We start from the raw sequence: 20,210 nt of genomic DNA, 5'->3' as shown, positions 1-20,210 counted from the left end.
ATAATAACTCTGCTCTCGGTTACACGACGATATTTTATCGCATAAAAAGCCGTAATATTTTTACAACGCAATTGCGACGGTAATATTGTCCGTTTGAAACCCTACTCTGGATACCCAGTTGACCAACGTGGCCGTAGACGGAAATAGCTGAAAGCAATCTTTTCCATTTTAAAATTATTTTAGCCGTGTCGTTGCAGACCCGTATAATATTGATCGTCGTTACTTTCTAATGGGTTTCATCTATTCCAGAATGAGAAATCCTTATCAAAGGATGAAAAGGTAGCGATCATTGCGTAAAGTGGTGGCTCGATGACACGCATAAAAATATTAATATCGGCCAGCAAATGCTTTCGGTTGGCTTCGTGCTGTTTTTTCGTTTCCTTTGAAAATCGTTATTATGCATCGGGGCCCTAGCGTTATGCACGTGCGGCGTTATGGCGTTGCAACGCCGCCACAGACGTTGGAATGCGGCCAGGCCCCGTTATCCAAGGATGGTTCGATGGTGAATAACCCGACGTAACGTAGCGAGTGACAGTAAATAACCGGACAATCAGATCGTGAAATCATTTCCTTGATCTTTCGTTAACGCTTCTGTGATTCCTTCCGAGCTTTCGTTCTGTGTGGTTGCAGCTCTGGAATGCATTCTATCGGATAATATCCAATCCGTAGCAAGATGAAACAATTTGTTGTTTAATACGGATAACGCTCGTAACCACAATTAGGGGATCCTTGAAACTTCTTTTTCAAACAGTTGAATGACACGAACGAATAATGCGACTAAAAGAAGTACTAACGTTATTATAGGGACATAAACGTTTTTAGCTAATAGGTCAGGTTTAAATAAACCATAGTGACACCGATTTCACTTAATTAATTCTGACTGAGAAAGTTTAATTATATGTTTGAACATTCCTATGTCGCGTGCGTATCTCATATGAAATTACAGGAATTGAAATAAAACGATGGTACGCAATATCATAGGAATTCGTTGGAATGCTACTGACTCATATTACTTTATCATCTCAAGCTACAATTTCTCACAGTTTTTCATTTCTTCCATTTCCATCTCTCTTGATGTTCCTATATTTTTCTCCGGTTTCACCCGGTAGCGGGTACGAGATAGCGGCAGCCAGCTTTGGAATTCTATCGGATTCCGTAGCCGACCTTTGCCGGTGTTGTCAACCTCGTTTGTTGCAAGGCAAACTGACTTAAGCTTATAATCCTCTTTGATCAGCAGTTAGAATTTAACCGTGGCGCATACGTTTCGAAGCTGGTAATGCTAAAAGCTGAAACCAAGCCAAGTCGAATCATGGAATATTTTATGCATGTGGTATCCCGCCTGGAAATCGAGATCGTTGGTTTCAATTTTCCAAATAACGATCCTAAACTACACAGGCCAAGACTATCCCTCTGTGACTTGAGGCAGTTTCTGTGGAAATCGTAAAATTAATTTTACTCGTAGTAGAAGGACAGTATATCGCGCGACTTGGTTTCAACCGGATAGTTTTATTTATTCAAAGTGTGGCAGCCTCGAAACGTTTGATAAACAATTTCCCACGGGCGTCGGTCCCTCCGCCCTTCTTTTTCAGTTTCCGGTTTCAGCTTCGCGGCTTCGCCCAGAGCGCACTATAACCTCTTTATATCCAAAGTATGCAACAACAAAGTTTAAATCTCTCGGACACCAGGAGCGCTAACTTGGTATCGGCCCAGTTAGTTGCACGACTTTCCATCAAAACGCGCGAGGAAAACTTTTTACTCGATGGGACCAGCCCCCACTTCGTCCGAGCTACTTATCCCACCTACATCGTTGGGAAAGTTTCGACGACGATATTGTCGCGATTTTCTTTATCATTCTCTCTCTCTCTCTCTCTCTCTCTCTCCCTCTTTCTTTTTCTCTACGAGCTTCCCTATACCCAAAGTCTCTCTCGATTCGCGTTTAAATAAAGACACCGACCGATAAGAGTGAAAAATGACTCGCTGGCAAGCTCAAGAGTGTCGAGTGGATATACATACATACTATACATACGTATATTCACGAAGCAACTGTGTGCCTCGAAAGACTTGTACCAGAGCCTCCCCTTTGTCTCTTTTGTCGAGACTTGCACGCCCCAGTGAAGAGAATCAACCACAAAGAAAACGCTGGAATTCTGAATACTGATTGCGCTAGAACGCGCTGGTAAAGTGTAAGAAATCGGTCTGCAAACGTATCGATAATGTATGCCCATCTATGTATATCCTTCTTTCGATAATGTTTCGGAATAACTGCAATGTATCTGCACTTTATGTGCTACTATGTGTGTGATATCTCTATGACATATTTGGAGATTGTAATATCTTTACCTTACGTAATATCTTATACCTTAAGAAAGGCGAGAAAGTGGTAACAAATTCAATACCAGAGTGAGATTATAATTGGATACATTTTTCGAAGCTATCTGGACATTCGGTTATTTTTAACAAGACATGTGTGTGCTAATCAAGACAAGATGATATTACAACGATTAAATTTGTTTGTAAAAGACAATGTAAAACTGGTAGCTGTAATTGTAAAATCTTGTATCATTATTTTATTACTTGATGAAATTTTTATTTATAATTTCTAAATTATAAGTTAGACGAAAAATACTTTTATGAGGTGAATTATACCTGTTGGTTTATTAAACAGACGAGTGATAAAATCGTAATTGTTGATTATATTAAAATCACTTCAAGTACAAGTACAGAGACAGTATATCGCTCGTACGCTCAATGCTACTGTTCAATTCCACTCTCGTTATTCGGCTGTATGACTCGCTATAATGATTGCCCGTCTATTTATATCGACCGGTGTTGTTATAGAAAGTTTAAATGTAACTCCGGTTCACGATTACAAATAGCGGCGATAATGTTTTGTCCAGAGTTCGTTTACCTTTGAACCTAGCAAACTAAAACAATGTTGGCACTGCAAGGCACAACAATATGAGTCTCTTCCGATTCGAATCTACCGTTTACTCATATGCCGCTATATTTATATTAATAAAATATTTTCCACAAAATATATAGACGTGTATAAATGATAAAATATATTGTCGTGTCTCGTAGGTAATAAGTAATTTAAAGTCGTTAACAGCTTATTAAAAGGAAATAATAAAGGCTGACATTCCATTCACCGGATAGAGTCTAGTCCCAATATCAATCATTTTAGTTTTTACAAAGCTTTCTTAATGCCTAGAAATTAGATGTTCTAAGAGCCTGCAAAAACTACTCGGAGGAATTCGTAGTTAAAAAAGAAGAGGTCAGAAAAGGGAAGATAATTAAAGATTCTTTCTTCATTAAGACAATTTATATCATTCTACATATTAGTCACTAAAATATTAATTTTATGACGCACACACACACACGCGCATACACACACAATATGCGATCTTCAAGTTTTTCTCAAATGTTAATACGAATTTTCTAAAGAACTCAATATACAATATCCTTGATTTCGCATGCCGGATTAAATTATTTTATAGGGAAGCAGAAAAACTACCAAAAAAGAAAGAGTCTCAATCTCACGTAGATCACGCTCAGTTTTCCTATATAATTCAGTTTTATATCCCTTAATAACTTAACTTCAAGCGAACGTATACTTTACTTTTAAATAGTTCATTTGCCACGATTCCAGCCAAAGGAAAAACTACGTTATTCGAATAAAATCTACCTCTAGGCACATCGTATCCAGAAGCTGAGAGATTAATTTCGCAAATAAATCCATCACGAATCCACTTTGAACGGCGCATAGCGAAATAAGAGTAACTGCAGGCGAAAGAAGGAAGGAGAGATCGTTTGACTGGCCTGGTCACGTGCTACTTAGAATACATTATCCGAAGACTAATTACCGAACAGTGCTCGATACTAGATACTCTATTCTGTAAATGGTTCTTCGATAGTGGCGAGTAGAGAGACGGCTTATAGACGAACGAGGAGAAATGGGAAAGTAGACAGCAGTTAGGTTGCTGGTAAGACGATCCTATCATCGAGTAACGGAGTCCGGGTACAGAAATTTCGTGATCGTGACGCGGGCCGCTTGTGTCGTCATTGTCCCATCGTCGATCATGAACCACGGTTACACGGAGCCTGCGAACCTACCGCTGGTCCCGTTTGAACAGAAACAAATATTCAACGTGCAAAACCTCTCTGACGAAGAAGCTGGTTCCCCCGCTGGCGAAATGTTACGTGGAATTTCCATGTGTACGATGGAGCCTTCGTCTCTTATCATCGTACATACATCTTACCTACTCGTTGTATCACGAGTATGAATAATGCTTGTAACTTTAGATCTAGCGCTCTTTAAACGGAACAAGAATTATGCGAGGCCCTTTATTGAAGTACACTTCGTGCTTCCTTTACCTTACGTCTTATAATTCATTATATTTATCTTTGTCTCCTCATCATCTGCCTTATGCATTCTTGAATTTGGTTTGAAATTGTAGCTTCAATTGTAGAAAGCTTTTTGTCGTTTTTATGGTATATACTTTTCGTGCTTCTTTTCTTCTGTACGCTATAGTTCATTATATTTATCTTTGTTTCCTCATCGATGCTTCATGCGTTTCTGAACTTAGTTTAGAATCGTAGCGTTACGTAGGAAAGATCTTTTACTTCAAATCTTTGGAGAAATTTTTGTATTGACAAAGTGATAAATCTAGATTTCTTGAATTTTAAGTCTTATTACCCCTAAAGGTATCGACTATGATTTCTCACAGTATTTTTGAACAATGACAGAAGCAACGAGCGTAGAGACCAAAAAGCGTTAAGATCGTCCGATCGTAGCAGCGACACCGCTAGGAGACGACATTTTATTTGTGGATCATTGTTACAAGAAGCCACCGAATCAGGAAGTCATCAAGGCGTAACCATGTCAGTTGCATCCTTGAGGCGTCGAGACCACGCTGGCCGATTGGCCGATCTTAAACCGTTCGAATGCTTCTTCCTCTTGTTTTTTACTTTCCTTCTCCCGTTTCTTTGCTTTTTTCCTTGATCGCTTGAAAATACCGTGGAGGCAAGCACGCTTGACGCGACCGATTTTACGGTGCTCGCTCAAAGTGACGCAATTAGCCTGTAAATTCGTACGCGTTCGAGTTTCATCGACTGCCGAGATGCCATCGAATGAAAAGTAAAAGAATAAAATGGAAAGAAACAGGTAGAAATTAGAGAGAATGACAGACGGAGAGAAAGAGAGAGATGGGGACATAGGAAATAGGCGGAGAGAACAGATATGTTAAAAGGAGGAAAAATGTAGTTTGTAGACGTCAAACTGTCACAAGCAGTATATCTGCATGTCAACTGGAGAAGTCGAGAAGTTTGAGGTAAATGATCGCCAATGAGCGAGGCACTTCGAACCTTTTGCATGTTTATTGCTCGTCTCCTATTTGACTTCGCTTCACCCGCCGTCCCTGTAATCTCATCCTACTAACTTTTTACTCGTAGTCATCATCATTATGTGCGTGCCTCGAGATTTAATTTTTCTGATATCGTCCTGAGGCAAAAAACACGCGTAAGGCCGACGAAGATATTCCCTCCGTTTCATTTCGTTAATTACGAAACAACGATCGGCGCATGGTCAATTTCTGCTCTCGTTACGCAAAGAACATCGATAATTGATTCTGTGCTTACGAAATAATCGTCCATTGAATCTACCCGCCTCCCTCTCAAATTATCATTTATCGACGAAGCTCCGTGATCGATTTATAATATGCGTAGTGTGCATTTACATTTCCTTTCGATTACGATTCGATTCTAATCTCAGAAAAATAATACTATACTAAAGAATTATAACTATCTCGGCTGATGAAAATAAGTAGACGTTTTAATGGGTGGAAAGTATAATTTTAGAAAGTGTAAAAATGACCAAAAAGTATAAATAACGAAAATTGGTTAGGAAGTTTCTACAATTTTATGAGATTAAAAATACAGAACGCTTATAGAAATAGCCAAAAGAAGAATAAGCTAACTATAATAGCTCAGAGACAAGCAAGTTTTTAGAATTTGAAGAGATCAGAAATTAACAATAACGTACTCTCGAATGGAATTCTCGATTCGGAATGGAGAAATATTCCTGATCCGTGAACAAAGAATATCCCATTCCTTTCGGGGAGAGGGCAATGCTAATGGAAATAGATTGCCGTGAAATAGTATTTTTTTTTTTTTCTTTTTTTAGTCGAACTCGCTCCAGTTCGCTAACGTTGTTTTCGGACCCCCGTGTGAAAACTGATTGCGAATGAATAAAACGAGCGGATCATTCGTTTGTTCAATCCACCGATCTATTTTCTCGATGTTTTCGCAAGCACGAGCCATGCGTTTATCACAACTCGTAGGAAATTTATGTATTTCAGCGGGAACGATCGCGCGAGAGGAGGCTTCTTGAATAATTCTCCTCCTTACGAAATACCGAATTCACGGCCGCGTTTCCAGGAGAATTCGCGCGACACGGAACGGCAGGAAATTGGTTTTCATTGTTGTAAAAGTGCTCCACTCTTTTCAGCCGATTGTTCAAATTCAATTGTATATTCGTTGATCGTATTGGGACCAATGGAAACTTCCTGTATCCGGAGATATTATAAATTTCAAGATAAAAGAAAAAAAGGTGTAAGGCTTAGTAGTTAGTCATCAACTGTAAAGGTTATAAATGATGTAATAAATAGGAGCATTTCTTTTCTCTCAATGAATAGGTAATCATTATAGAAAATGCTAACAAGTAGTCAAAGGAATTCTTCACGGAATAACGCCGTTTTTCTGTTGTTGTACCTAACTCATTTACTATTTAATTAATGCTTACAGGTCGGCCAACCACGGACGCATAGTTTATATTAATTACACCCCGGAAGATTCAATTAGTGCATTTCTCATTACACTTACTTATAGCAGTATCCATTATTCATGAGAAACCGGCGCGGTGAAGCTACCTGACAATGCATGTGATCGTTACAGGCTATTGTTGTAACAACTTTTTTTTCGTTCATGACAGTCGATGAAAATGTATCCAGCGCAACACTCGACTGGTAAGATTGCCTCGTTAATGAAAACCTCTTTCGCGGTTCATTGTTAATGCTACCGGGAATTTTGCTTGTTACATCGAGCAATCGTTAACCCGTTAAGTGTTTAGCATCGTGTTCTTCGCCCTATCATTAATGAAATCCATGCTTTTTGATGTAAAGTGAAGTAACACTTAAAGTATGATCAGTATAGTAGATGAATTTTATGTAATCTGTTTTAACTTTTTCTTAAATAATCGGAGATCGTTTTAATAAATTCTCTCTAATTATTTTCTCGATATTATTGAGACTTATCGTAATATGTATATGATTTTATAAGATGGGCTAAGATTTCATATTTATTTTATAACCGTACTTAAACTATCTTGTCTTGTTTTTTAAAATATGAGCGGATTACAGAACATATTATTATGTTACTGTAGTCCGATATTGGAAGAGGAATAAATTCGTATTAGAATGGAAAGAAGAAGAAAGAATCTGATATGAGTTAGGAATTACTCCTTTTTTCTTTTTTTTTTTTTTTTTTTTTTTTGTTGATAATGCCCTCATGAAGTTAATTTTAGTTTGTATTGCTTCTGAATAAATCCACGACACAGAAAGTATTAAAATACCATAATTTCGATATAGATATCGATTATTTCATACATTGCTCATATATCACTGTTTATTGCTTCTTATTCAAATCATTAAATCATTAAAGAGAAAGCAGCATACGGTACTATGAAATGAATTATATGTACGGTATATAGGTATTTCGTTTTATGTTCCATTTATTATATCTACGATATCAAGGCAAGTTCTAGCATTCTTCTCGTGAAAATTGAATTATATGGAACTATCGAAATTGTTAAATTATCGAATTATCGAAATATCATTATATTAAAATTTATTGGATTCAAAGTAATAGCCATATGTAATATACACAATGAATATGTGAAAGTAGCTTAAAAGATATGAAATGTAATTTATCATTTTCCTTTAAAGATTCTTCAGAAATTTAATTTACAACACTAAGCGAAATGAGGGAAAAAGAATCAAAAATATATTCACGTTGAATCATAATTGAAACAATCTTATGTCTAAATAAAGGTAAGGGAAAGCGTATCAAATATTAAACAGTTCTATCTTGCGAAAGGGGAAATAAAACTTTATGCCTTGCTCCGTTTCTTTGTGTATACAGTGATAATGTTTTACTCTCACATAAACAATATTTCCTCCTAAATTCCTCATGTTATTTTATTTATATGTATTTCCATTTCCGTGTAAATATAATTTATGATTTCGAAAAATATTCCTATTTCTCTTATGCGTTTCATATAAAATTATTCTAACGTCCTACTTTGCATTATCATATCATACGTTGACTTCACACTTTTCATATTATTCATCGTATGAATATTAATGACATCTTAATCTCCGCCTTCGAGCTAGGTAATGTACACGTAATTTTCTAAACTCAGTTGAGAAATGTTACACGTAATACACACATCTTCGCACTAGTATAGTTAGGATGAACGTCGAAATGAATGGATTATAATATTGAATGCTCAATGTATGATTTATTTGATGTCGCTCACTTGGTAATTCTGGTTTATGCGATTTACGGCTTCCTAGCTTTTTGCAATTAAAGTACTGCAAAAAATATTCCTATGAATTGCCTTGAAATTGAGGTTGCAGTAAGAAATGACAAAAATGAGTTTAGGGATTCAGAGAAAGCTGATCCATATACGTATACATACAAGTGTTTCCATAATTTTGGAAGCTAAAATTTATTATTTGCTGTCTTTTATTATCATTTATTTTAATTATACCTTGAAAAACATGACTTTAATTCAAGTGTTTAAATATTCTTTACAAAGCCTCACGTTTTAACATTTTACTTTGTAAGTAGATGCATCTTTGATTACATTAACGACAACCGCCGCGACTTTTAAGCAAATTGTATTTTTAATAGATGTTACCAACCAACGGGGATCAAACTTTCCACTATAACTTTTAGCGAGAGTTAATCTGCCCTTCGGTTTAATCAAATTCAAGAAGTTTTAAAGTTTGATCCGTATTTACATCGGTTGCCTGGTAAATTTGCTTCAATTCTAGTCTCCTCGATGACGATATAATCTAATACTTGGTCGCGCGAAGCAACGAATTTCAGCTGTTGAGCACTCGATTTTTTTTCCCTTTTGTCGAGATATTTTAGAGCGTTTCAGCTTCAGTTCCATCCGTTCGAGAGCAGTCGTGAAAATAATATTCTCTCCGCTCTTTTTTTTCCACATCGACTTTCTCTCTCTCTCTCTCTCTCTCTCTCTGATGTTTTCTTTTGCTTTTTGAAACTGTGCACAACGCGCAATCGACGCGCGAATTGACGGCGTAGCGCAGAAATTCGCGCTGCCGGTTTTTTTCACACGAAAAACTCGTTCAAACGGGACGAAAAAGAGCAGGGAGCGAGAAAGAGGGAGGGAGGGAGAGAGAGAGAGAAAGAGGAAGAGAGGCAGTAAAAATGAGCGACTACACACAGTGAAACTTTAACACGTAATCCGAGCGACGCTCTTCCGTGGAATGGCTTAAAACTGTCTTCGGTTCGACGCCTCGCGACGAAGGAGTAGGTCGAGGAGTGCTTGACAAATCTCCTTCGCCTGGCTCTCGATTTTTCGCTCGAACGTTTTGTAGAAAAATCAACTGTGCCGCGGAGTGCGAACGTTGCTTCGTACTTTACAAGAATTTAAATAAGATCGAGGGGAATCGAAGACAGATAGCACGTAAGGTGATTTTCAATCGACGTGGCTCAATCAAATTCTTTAACCTGGGGGATTCTACAGAGACGAAGTGTCTTCCCGGCTATATATATTCCAGGCAATACCATTCCGTGGTTGTCAAGTGTTCAAACGTACAAATATCACCGAGAGCACACGGAATTTAACACATTTTGCGTCACATTTACCACCTGCGAAATTTTGTTCCGATATTTCCCCTGGCGGAACTTTTTGTATTTCGATTTAAAATTATAATTTTGGGTAAACTGGTGTAACTGAGAAAGTATTCGATGCTCTGGTAAATTTTGCCAAATGGAATTTTACTTTAACTTTGATTTAACTTCACATTAATTCAATATCTTGGTATATTTACATTTAACAATAATTGCATTTTCATTATTTTAATTGTCAATTCACTTGGATTATTTATAACGTTAGTTCATAAATTTTATAATCAAAAATGATTTTTCTACAGCCATTGAAGTTATTTCTCATGCTTCAAAAGGAAAGTAATAGTTTTTAAAAATAATTAAGAAGTCAAAGCAAAGAAAAATAGTCAAGTAACATTTTCTTATAGTGTCAAGTTAATTAAAGCAAATTAACTAAAAAGAAAGAAAAAAATAGATAATTTACACGAAGTCAAATACGAAAAAAAAGAATGGAAAAAAGAAAGTACATTTTTTTTTAAATGTACTACAATTTGCGTATAATTCTTTTCTTTACTATTTTTAAGCAATTGGCCGAAAATATCTTGTAATCTAAATCCGTAAAAATAAGACAAATTTTCCCGCAAGAGAAAATGTGCTTAATGTTCATCGAGTCAACGATATTTTGGAAAATGGGCATGCTTTCCGATGTTAGCCAGGGGCTCAAAAGCTTGTGGATTTTTCAGCGCGTACAAAATCGATACGTGGGATATTGCGATTCTATCGACAAACATGGATTACGCGATACCTGGACGTATAATCCGCGAAATGGACGATTAATAACGACCGAATATATATGTACGTTTGAAAAATGAAATACGAATCAGAAAATTCTATCAAACGAATAACATGATTAAATTGCAGATTTGCTAAGCATTTAGGCATAAATTCTTCCGATTTGCAATCCTACCATTTTTTTTAATTCCACCACTGCACGAAAATTTGTTAATTCCTTCAATATTTCATGAATTCATACGATTTATACATTCAAAATACTCATTCGTAATATTCATACGATTATATGCATAATTAGTAATTATATAACTGGTAAGATAATTGAGAACCATTAGTCTTATTAAATATCATTTCAATCACGTTTATATACAATGCCGTTTCTCTAATGAATTTAATAAACCAAATTTTTATACATTTTATACGTTATAAGTTAAACGCGAATTCTTTTAACTTATTTCCGGTAAAAGCTAAAAAATTCCACCCAGTAACGACTAATTAGAGGATTCTCAATTTCAGAATTGAGAAAAAATATTCCATCGTAACGATCCATTATTTCTAATTGGTCTTTACATTTCAAACTTCAATATTAAAATTTATAATACGATATTACAGCAACAGTACAACTACGCAACTTCTTACTTGAACCATCGCTCTTACGACGTTTTCCGATAAGCCAATTATAAATAAACGTTTCTCTTTCTTCTTGTCCCATTTCCCCAAGTTGTATTACATACAACTTTTCCATGATTGTATAAAACAGATGAAACAAAGCTGACCTTCACAAATTAAAGGCCAATGGAATTTCGATAATACGAAACATGGTAGACACATTCCTTGCTTCTTTACAATTAACTAAAAATGTTCTATAGAAACGAAGTAAAGTCGACATTTATAAAAATTAAAGATAAATCGTATTTTGATGTAACGAAATTTTACATTTAAAATGCATTCTTAATCTCTTTACGATCAACTGAAAAGCTGCAATACGAACGAAACAAAGATAATCTTCGCAAAGATTAGAGACAAACGAGATTTCAATAACATATAATTTTACATCTGACGTGTTGCTAAGTTCTACACCATTAACAAAAAAAATTCGCTACAAAGCCCTGTATAAATAGGAAAGAAACGAGGGTACCGTTCACGAAAATTGAAGGTAAATGGAGGTTCGATGATATAAGAGCAATTGTACGAGCGTATTCATAGGCTGACCTCAATCTTGGTCCGACCTACCTCAGCGCATACTTTCTTCACAATCGAACAAGCAAATAGCCGTCAACCGTCCGAATATCGTCTGGAAACCCGTTACGTCCTCAGAGAGGCGGCTCACGTCCCGCATAAAAGCGGCGATGGCTGGCTCGTACGAAAAGACACACGTCTATTTTATCCATCGTCTCTAGGCATTTAATCATTCTGCGGTACGCTTCCACGCTTCGTGGAATTCCCTTATTCGTCCAGGAACATACATATATGTAGGATCGGCGGATGCGTGGCACCGTTCAACGTCGACGAATCGGGAAAAAGACTGATCGTTCTGGCTCTACGCTATACGCTTTAGTCTTTTGACCCATGGTACGTTTGCAGTCTTACAGGATATCGCGCGTTGATCGAGTTTCACGACACGGAACATCCACGCGAGGCGATACGATAACGATTCAATCTTACCTGGATTGCTGTCGGCGTTCGAGCTGAACAGAACGCACAGACCCGTCTCGTAGTTGATCGCCTGGCAGGAATCGTTCGCTTGACAGGTCTCCAAGCAATCGGTGAGCATCAGAGTTCCCGGTATGGACTCGAGCATGTTCGTGGGTGCGGTGAACACGTACCCAGTCACCAGCTCGAAGCCCACCATTTCTGGGTCACACTCGTCGGAACCGGCAGATGGACCGGTGTAATCTGGCCCAGAAAGTCCCGATGGGACCGCAGAAGGAACTGGCTGCTGGTCAGCCGCGTGCGTCGACTCCGCGGCTGCCACGCGACCCAACCTCGCGATAGCCTGCAGCACCAACAACGCCGTGATGAGTCTTGTCATCGTGACGCTCCACCTGTTTCGCAATCTTTAACTGTAAACAGAAAAAACACACGATTACTTCATCGATCCAATTCCTTTCGCAGAAGATACCTGTTTTTCTTTGCTTTTTTGTCGTTTCAGCCGTTCACAGGCTGCACTGATCAACTCGTCAAATTGAAAGAGGTAGAGAAAGACAATGATAGAATGCTCGTTTAGATACACAAAAATCATGTTCTCCTTGAGAATGAGACGTTGGTCGCGTACACATATGTAATGAAGTCGAGGAATTGATAGGAAGCGGAGTTGATCGGTGTGACTTCTGAGGTGCTCATTTATAAGTCGTTAATGCATCGATCGTTGTCGGAAGGATAAAAAGTTACGATTATGTATTACTACGTAAGGTAGAGTATTTTAGACAATTTAGTAGTTCTTATGTTAATTTATGATTACGATTATGGCCACGATTATAGATTCCTATATAATCTGGTGCATTTTATATAATTTAGTAGTCCTGGTATTAATTTATAACTTTTTAAATCATCTTTAAAGTGGATTTTATATTGAATTTCTATTTATAGGAAGAATATATTTGATATTGGAAGAGAAAATTAATTTTCTAGTTTATTCTTAAGCTAGTAAGTACTGAGTTATTGGTGTTTAAATATAAACTAGTCTCTAAAATAGAATCTGGTATGAGGTTAGAGACCATTATTGGAATCTATAAGAATCTCAATTTGTCTCGACACTTTGCATCCGTTTTTCAACTTGTTCAACCTGTTTTCCAAGCACTCTATAGAAATCTTGTAACGTAAAATTAACGACAATTCTTTCTCATCGCGTTGTTATATGTTTTATTTGCATGCTAACAAGATTAAAATGGCGAAATAGATGCTGTATAGTCCATGATTTGAAAACAGGAAGTTGTTGAACACTTCTATTTTTATCAATTGGCGGTAATCAGCAGGTGTTTGTTACGTGAAAGTGATCTTTTCTGCCATACCAATTTTGAAATTTTGTTACCATGAAAGATTCACACGATCTTTAAGATTTCCTAAGTGACAGATATTCATATTTCTCATTTTGATATAAATATATATAATTTTATATATAGAACAGTATTATTTATTTTTGGTATATACGTAACCTTTTTTAATATAAAACGATATTATTTATCTCAATTTAAAAAATTCTATTATATACGATCGAATGTTTAAACCAATAACTTATACGTCCATTTTAATCTATTTTAAGTAACATAAAATCAAAAATGTAAGACTCTTCGCGTATTTCAAACTTTACGAATGCTTCTGGGTTCGCGAGTTTCACTGAAGATGTACGAAGTTCAGTCAAGCAATTCTTTTCTTCCGTACACATTCCCATCTTTACATCACAGAAATTGAAGATCAACGGTACAAATTGTTTCTCCAGCAATATTTGTATCTCTCGAAGCTGTGTCGTTCATATGGCTATCCCTCTTTCTATCAAAACACGTAGCTTCAACCGCGGGGAAAAAGGTACGTAAATAACGGCGTGTTTTTACGCACCTCTGTTGCAATCGCGTTGTTTTTTGTCATGCGAAACTAAATAACAATTAGTTTGGTTTCGACATCGCCGACCAAACGCGTGCGTCCGCGAGATTGGCGCGCGCGCGCGTGCGTGGCTCAACGAAACGGACGAAAAAGCTTAAGTGGCAAAAAGTTGCGAAAATTCCGATCGCACCCGTAGAACGAACGGCCACGTTCAAATACAACGAACCATTCGTGCACAATATTTTGCCCCGACACGTTGAAATAATTACACCGATGCACTTGCTCGATACACCGAAACGCTTCCATTCGCGGTGATTCGTGGGTTGCACATACCTGTCGAGATTATCGATAACGCTTCCGCGTCTCGATATCGAATTCGAAGCAGTCGGCAAAAGGCCAAACGGCGTTTCTTGTATTTCGCTTCTTTCCTTTGGAATACCACAAGGACGTTTTTCACGAGGATGAAATCGATGCAAGAAACATCGACGACGACGAAGGCGGTGGAGAATGATTGGTTGTTCCCGGGGGTCACAATAGGAGAACGCGCGGTGGTGAATGCACCAAAAAATCGAACGAAATCACAGAAATTCGTCCAACGTTTAAGATTAATTTATCGAGATCGAGCCGCGCGCGTTACCACCTCGTAAGAAATTAAACGACGATTTGCAATGATAATACGGACCTCGCGAGCACCGCGCTGCAGGGTATAACGACGTCGACCGGCTGGCTCTTAGGCACTGGGTACACCTGGCTGAGCCGCGGCGCACGACTCTTCCTCGACCGAACAGGAGAAGGGGGAGGGGGCACTGGGACCGCTGCCGACTAAGGAGGACAGAACGGTACGCACAATTCGATCGTAGGCTTCGACACCATTGAAAACAAGCCAACCTCTTTCTCTCCTTCCCTTTCTCGCGTGTCCATTGCCTCCACCCGAATTCTTCCCCCATTCCGCTATTTCCTCGTATTCTTATCGGGATCGCGACTCTAACTCTCTTCTCCCCCCTCGACCCCGGTCGACGTACCGATAGACCTCGATTTCGTTCACGTAGGTATTTCCAGGCGATCGGGTGAAATTCTATTCTTAGTCGGAAAGCAACGGTTTTTCGGGACCTGGCTCTGACGTAACCCGTAGCCTCTGGACACCCATGAAATTTATTTCGTTGCACCTTCGAATTTCAATATTGTAAACTGTGAAAATACCCCCCGAACAAGTTACAATAATTCGCCGTCTAATGCAATGTAAGGGTTCATTTTGTACACGCGAATGCACTTTGCTTTGGCGACACTCTCGCGAACCAGTGATTGCGAATGACATTAATGAGCAACAGAATCCGGTAGGATTAGTACGAGGACAACCAGGGGTACCAGTCGTGAGAACGCTACGTGAACGTGGACAATTGTGAATGTGGAAAATTTATTGAAATGTCTACCGGTGTTTTACATGAAACGTTGCACGCATAGCTTCACCGAGTACTCTGAATTACCGTGTAAAGTAATTATGTAATTTTGTTATACGGTGTATTTTGTACACGACGATTCTTCGCATCCTGAATTAACACGTTAAAGGCCATTGACGTAGTATTACGGTTTTTTTTCAAGATCAACGTCTGATTAATGATGGCTACGAGGAGAGGAAAATTTCTTTTATTTATTTCGATTAATAAAACGATAGGTGATTTAAGATTTCCATGAAACACGAAATATGTACGATTTTACTATGAAAACTATATTGAAAACAAGATAGGTATATCAAACTATGTAACAGGGAACGTACTAACGGGAAAGATAATTAAATCGCGCAATGTCCAATTAAGTGTATAATGGATATTATAAGACTGTGGACAGATATGTGAAAGGATTCTTTATTCGAATCAATTGGAGCAAAAAGTGGATCATAATATGTGATTAGCCGACAGCTAACCCAGAATTTGCGTACCGAATTAATGATAATTATGACGACGAGTGTACACACGGCGGCGCCGCGGCGAGAACGGATGAAGAATGTAGGAAGATGCAGAAGAAAGGTGGGGAACAGGAAAAGCAGGAGATCCCAAAGAGAGCAAAATCGGGTGCACGTGTGAACAGTGCGACCTAAGCGGGCGTCGCGTCGGTGTCCCTCTGTACGTACACTCGGTCGATTCACGCGGTGCTTAGAGGCTGTTCGACGTGGAAGAAGCGAAACGAACATCGAGCCGGTGAGAAAGAGTGGAAAGAGAAAGAACGCGCAAACGATGGAAAGAGAGACGCGTAGCACTCGTACCAGGTGCCTATACCATCGCGTCACCATGCTGGAATAACGGTGCCTGGATGTCTCATCGGGTTCAATCGCAATCGACAATCTTCCGCCGCGGAATTTCGCAAGGAAACGACCGTTTTGTCGTCTTCGTTGTCTTCGTCGATTTACGAGCGGCCGCTATTCGTCCGCCCTTGAGTACCGATCGACCCAATGGCCCCCTGGCCGTATCGTTTCATCCGCTGATGCGTGTCTTGCGGACTCGTTTCTAATAAAGCCACTCCGCACGTTCCGGCCATCCCATTTAATTGCTCTCTTTTACGTAACATGTTTGGTTTATGCCTTTCGATCGTTATATTTACCGTGGTTTCATCCCTCCTGTTGACAATCGATCAAAACGATGAAATTCTGATCGCTCGACATTAATATTCAATAAAATTCGTATACATCTCCGTTTATTTGCATTTTGAAACAAATAATAATAGACATAGGTAGGTTTATCGTCGTTTATCGTATATTCGTGATTAACGATGATTTCTCAACTTAATGTAAAGGTTATCGATGAGGCTATGTAGTTGATAACTAATTACAGATTTCTAAGTATTTAACTTCAATCACAAATATCCAATAAAGGTGCGAACGTTACGCGTTTGAAAGAATAATACTGAAAATAGGTACTTTATCATCGTAGACTTCATTTGTAAACATTTTAAATTCTGGTTAACGTTGGAGTAATTAGTCGTATAACTAAGTTTACAAAATAGATAGTTAGACATAACCCCTAATTATGAATCGTAAATTCCATATTGGTCTGTATATGGTACTATTAATATAATTAATGTGTAACTAAATCGTAATTCGAACAGCTTCATCGTGGTTTGTTTATTCATATATTTAGATAAACTAGTCTAACCAGAAGCTGAACTTGTAAAACGAGTCGAACGAGGACGTTAGATTGCATTGATTTAATGTTATATTAAAATTTTAAATATTATAGAAAGTGAATGGTATAAGATTCCTGTCTGAAAACGTTTGTCAAACCGGTAATATTATGGGGTCGTTGGTTTTCGAATACTAGATGAGAATAAAAAATTGAAAATAAAATAATACACTTTTCATAGTTCTTTACCTTTTCTTAGTTATTCTCTATTAGTTCCTTATTCTAGTTTTATAAAACTTTAACACTAACTACATTGTTTCAACTCGCAGAAAAACACATCTACTTATGGGATGAGCTAATATTTTATTGAGAATTTTAGGCCAGTGAGGAACATAAGAAACGTATTTAGATTTTGTAGTTTCACCTGCCCCTTATACGATACGTTATTTCTCAAGTTATGAATTTCAGTTGCCACTAGATTTCTTCGTAATGCGATATGTTTCCGCATTACTGCTAGTTACTTGAAGTTTCTCTTATGCGATCCAATATCAGTCGAGTAAATAAGATACCGTAATAATACTTGACTATGTAAAGAGGTTAGGAGCGTACAAAGCAGTAGTCCAATTGATATTCGCGCCAGTCGCTAATACGATCGGATTATTTTAGTGACCACAAAACAGACTGTATCGACCAATATGTACTGTGATACCTTGAACTAACTGAATTGAATAGACGACAGTAATTCCGGATGGAAATTGTACTGTTACATTCTCGTAATGACTTTAGAGTGAGCCAATTAAAAATCTTTCCCACCTACTACATGTCGATTTCTTTCTGTGATCCTATACATGTATTTCGAGTTATCCAGGAAGAAAATTGTTTGAAAAGAAGTTATGAATGTGTAGTTAAAAATTATATTAAGTAGACATCTTTTTAATATTGTACATTTAGTATTTTTGCATTATCGTGCTTAAAGACTTTCGTTGATATATTCTCACATATATAGGAAGGTCTTTTAATTTTTTAAATCTTTTAGTGTAACTATTTTAACGTTATAAATGACAACAAACAATTAAACGATATTAAATGATAAAAAAGAACAAAATTCCCCAGTAACTTTACAATGTTTGTCTCTATCTTATAAAAGTTACAATATTTAAATGTATATATATATTGTCATTGATTTATTTTTACGACGAGTATCGGCAGATGAAAATATCCTTCCACGAAATCCCACCAATATACTAAATTCCTAAAATTCCTTCCTTAATACCTCTTTTAGCAAAAGCTATTCCAGTATTAATTGGCTCGACAATAATTACTTTGTTAGCTTATGTTTCAACTAGAAAGTAAGTAAATTACTTACGATTCCTCTGTCTGTTACGTAATTCAATGGCATGGAAATGTAAGAATCATTGGAATATCGAACGTGTATCACGTTACACGCTTATCAACGCGGCATCATAAAATCCACGTTGAAAAGCAGATTAGCAGTAATACTTAAGCTCGTTGGGGATCATTGTTCGTTACGTTGAATTATGTTATGTAACTTAATTCGGCCGCTTTTAATTCATTAGTTCGCGTGATTTAATTTACTGTCGACCATGCAGCGTAACCGTGATTCCAAACAAGCGAACGTGCAACAAACGAAACGTACGAATCACTGGTGCGAACGTTTAACGGGCACGCGACTTATCGCATAACGGCGTAAGGCCGTTCTCGATACTGGTTCTCGGTCAAGCGGATTCTCAAAGTTATGCAGAAGGTTATAAGAGTGTACTCGAATATCTTGTCCGCGATATACGCTCTTCGGCTCTCTGATCTCTCGAAATTTATGGATGTTACCCGCGTCGTAAAGAAAGTCTTCCATGCTGATTTAATTCGTACCACTTTATCCGTGTGAAAGGGAGAAAGAGACGTGAGCACTCTCTCTCTCTCTTTCTTTCTCTCTCGCCCTCTTTATTGCTCTAAGTCGACGTTAAATTGCTAAACGTTATCATCCAATCCCGTCTACGAGATGCCGAGAAACAAAGTTAACTCGTGACTCTTCTTTGCCGATCCCTTCTGAAACTTTTATTCTCGTTTAACAACGTTCTTGCGACCACTTGTTCTCGTGAATCCGTCCTCCTTTCACGAACTTACGGGTCGCAAGGTCAATTTAGCCGCGCCGCCGTTGTCCTCGAAAAATATGACACGTTACGATTGTAAAACTCCTTCGACTGTGTATAACTTTTAGAATACGAAAAAAGGTATTGCGCGTTTTATGATATTTAGGAAAATTTGGAGGTGACCGAGTGAATGACCTAGAAAACTTTGGTCGAACGTCATTCAGTAAAGTTAGAAGCATTCATTGTTGTTATTAGTATAATGGTTTTACTAAAATAGTTATGTATCTCAAAAACTGTCAATTTTAGAATATCTGCAAACTTTTGGCACTAGAAGGGAACTATTTAACTTTTTCCTTTTTAATAGCAAGCAATTCTATTCGTGTAAAGCGCCCGGATACTCTGGAGCGGTAGCGTAAGTAGATACGTCCATTGTTGATCAGCCACGTATACAGTCCATGTATAATACATAGGAAGTTAATTCTGCCAACGACGGCAAGTACTCGATGAAAACCGATTATCATAGTCATTCAGAATTCTAAATATATAACCATTTTACATCAAGTACATCATCATCCTACAAAAGCACGGTACAGATTATTCTAATCCACTTGGTTTTTTCTAAATATATAAAATAGTTAGTTTCTCTAGGAATATTCGTTATCGTATCGATTGCATACCAATCGAACGGGATAATGTCTTCCTCTTCTTCTAAACGTCACAGGTATCGTACGTATAGGGTGTA

At 37.7% G+C, this 20,210-nt stretch overlaps 2 protein-coding genes across 5 annotated transcripts in view; one reads left to right on the top strand and one right to left on the bottom strand.

The window, feature by feature from the left end:
• LOC126920757 (autophagy-related protein 16-1) overlaps positions 1–20,210 on the top strand; it is a 607,999-nt gene that overhangs the window by 355,478 nt on the left and 232,311 nt on the right. The gene's annotated exons all lie outside the window — the stretch shown is intronic.
• LOC126920756 (uncharacterized) overlaps positions 1–20,210 on the bottom strand; it is a 253,230-nt gene that overhangs the window by 82,684 nt on the left and 150,336 nt on the right. The window contains exons 1-2 of one of the 2 annotated variants that reach the window (XM_050731505.1): positions 14,581–15,090; positions 12,373–12,770 (exon numbers count right to left, since the gene is read on the bottom strand). In XM_050731505.1, coding sequence (XP_050587462.1) covers positions 12,373–12,739 — 367 coding nt within the window. In that variant the 5' untranslated portion in view covers positions 12,740–12,770; positions 14,581–15,090. Of the gene's footprint in view, positions 1–12,372; positions 12,771–14,580; positions 15,091–20,210 lie in introns of those variants that run through there. The other variant, XM_050731506.1, reaches the window with a different exon arrangement.

Source organism: Bombus affinis, chromosome 9 (assembly GCF_024516045.1).
Source record: "Bombus affinis isolate iyBomAffi1 chromosome 9, iyBomAffi1.2, whole genome shotgun sequence".
NCBI lineage: Eukaryota > Metazoa > Arthropoda > Insecta > Hymenoptera > Apidae > Bombus > Bombus affinis.
The sequence above is the reverse complement of the archived record's forward strand: the minus strand, read 5'-3'. Positions and strand labels throughout refer to the sequence as shown.